The sequence below is a fragment of the Charadrius vociferus genome, unplaced genomic scaffold, assembly GCF_000708025.1.
Source record: "Charadrius vociferus isolate BGI_N301 unplaced genomic scaffold, ASM70802v2 scaffold163, whole genome shotgun sequence".
In the NCBI taxonomy this organism is placed as follows: domain Eukaryota; kingdom Metazoa; phylum Chordata; class Aves; order Charadriiformes; family Charadriidae; genus Charadrius; species Charadrius vociferus.
The window spans coordinates 7,320,746-7,322,905 of NW_009648332.1; the positions used below are offsets into that span (position 1 = coordinate 7,320,746).

General features: G+C 64.9%; 1 protein-coding gene across 1 annotated transcript in view; it reads left to right on the plus strand.

The window, feature by feature from the left end:
• Positions 1–2,160, plus strand: part of PTCH2 (patched 2) — a gene marked incomplete at its 5' end in the record, with an annotated part of 21,936 nt that overhangs the window by 9,077 nt on the left and 10,699 nt on the right. The window contains 3 exon segments of the mRNA XM_009884854.1: positions 1,088–1,277; positions 1,408–1,477; positions 1,724–1,815. Of these exon segments, the coding sequence (XP_009883156.1) occupies positions 1,088–1,277; positions 1,408–1,477; positions 1,724–1,815 (352 nt within the window).

Sequence of the window (2,160 nt, forward strand, 5' to 3'; positions counted from 1 at the left end):
CCCCCCGCGCCAGCCGTGCTGCCTTGGGATGCGCCCTGACACCGGCCACCCTGGGGACATCTCTGGTGGGTGGCACGAGAGTGGGGGCAACGCACAACATGTGTCCCCCCCCTCCCCGGGCAGAGGGCTGGGAGCGGGGTGGCCGGGTGTTGTGCTTAAGGATCTCAGGATCGGCCTCCCACCATCCTCCGGGCTGTGTCGTTCGTCCCTCTTTTGCTGTGCCAGGAGGGATGGGAGCTCCTCGTTTGATGGGGACGGGGACAGGGATGGCTGTCCCTGGCACGGTGCTCCGCCACGCAAAAGGCTACGCAGGGTTTGAGCTCAGCCCCGGCCGTGCTGTCGGGATGGGGGGATTTCTCTTCTGCACTGAGATGGCTGCAAATAAAGTTGGCGGCTTCTCCCAGGAACCTCAGCCCCGCCACGCTCAGAGCTCTTCCACCGCGGTCGGGGATGGATCCTGGAGCCTTGGCGGGAGGAGAGGGGTCATGCGGAGCTCCCCAGCACCATGTCCCTCCCTTGTCCCCGGGTCCCTCCTGGGGCATCCTGCACCAGTGGGGGTTTGGGGGTGCCCGGCTCTCCCTACACTCATCCCCTGGCCAAAACGCTGCCCACCCTGGGATGCCACAGAGCAGCTGGGCAGGGACAGGGTGGGGTGTCCCCAGTTTCACTTGCTCCGGTTGCGTTGGGCATCTATAGCACCCGCTGCAGTGCATAGGAGGGAGTGGGCAGGATGCGTCCCATCCGCTTCACCAGCTCTCTGTCCGTGGGGTTTTTCCAGGGAGAGCAAAGCCAACAACCCACTCTGGAGCTGGAAATATCTGCGTTGGTGGGAAGGGGGTTGCCTGGTGTGGCATGGGCTGGGGTGTTCCCTCCTTGGGTCCCCTGGGAGTGAGTGCCCAGAGGATGCAGCAGATGGGGAACCCTATGGCAAGAAGCCCACTCGGGTTAACGTGGCACCATCTGATGCTGTGAGGCCTCGCTCCTGCCCATCCCCTTCCCTGGGCATCCTGATGGGCAGGACAGGTTGGTGGGATGGGGGCTCTGCCAGCCTTGGCGCTGACAGGACACGTCGTGGTCCCCTCCGCAGCGGGCAGCCGAGTGAGCCAGGAGCTGCGCTACACCAAGGAGAAGCTGGGCGAAGAGTCCGTCTACACCTCCCAAATGTTGATCCAGACCCCGAAGCGGGATGGGGAGAACATCCTGACGCAGGAGGCCCTGCAGCTCCACCTCGAGGCGGCCCTGGCCGCCAGCAAAGTCCAAGTCTCGCTGTACGGAAAGTGAGTCCGGCTCCGGACAGGGCGTGGGGGGGACGGGAACCCCCACCATGTCCTGCGTGTCCCCCACATCCCTTGCTGTGTCCCCCTGTGGGATGATGCCCATCCTCAGCTCCTCCTTCTGCTTTTCCAGATCGTGGGATTTGAACAAGATCTGCTACAAGTCGGGTGTCCCCATCATTGAGAACGGCATGATCGAGAGGGTGAGTGGCGGGCACGGCATGGCTCCCAGGGAACCCCCCACCACGGAGGATCGGTCCCCCAAGAAACGGGCAGCGGATGTGGGGGGGATGTGGAGCGTTGTGGGGATGGGGTTTGCGAGCCCCAGGTGCTGCCAAGGCACCGCCAGCTCCGTGCAGGAGGGTGCTGGTTTGGGCAGCCCAGCAGGGCTAAGCAGGGGGGGAGCCTGATCCATCCCTCCTGACCCCTCGCATCTCCTCCTCCCACAGATGATAGAGAAGCTGTTCCCCTGTGTGATCCTGACGCCGCTGGACTGCTTCTGGGAAGGCGCCAAGCTGCAGGGAGGCTCAGCCTACCTCCCGTGAGTTTGGGGGGCTGTCCGGGGGTGCAGGTGGGAGCAGGGGCTGGGGGATGCTGAGGGGCTGTGCTTCTCCTCCCAGTGCAGCCTGGCGCTGCTGCCCCAAGGTCCCTCAGTGCTGCTGTTTGTCCGGCTCAGCCCCAGGATGGTCCCACCATTGCTCGTCCTGTTGGGTCAACGCCCCGAGAGCAGGTCCCTGTCCTCGTCCGCTTAGCCTTGGTGGCATGGACAGGGCTGCACCTCTGCTGGGGGGGTGAGCTGCAGCCCACGGGCAGGAGCTGCCCATCCCTGCCACACCATGCCGGCGCAGCAGCCAGAGATGGGGAAACGGGGACAGATGCAGGGAGG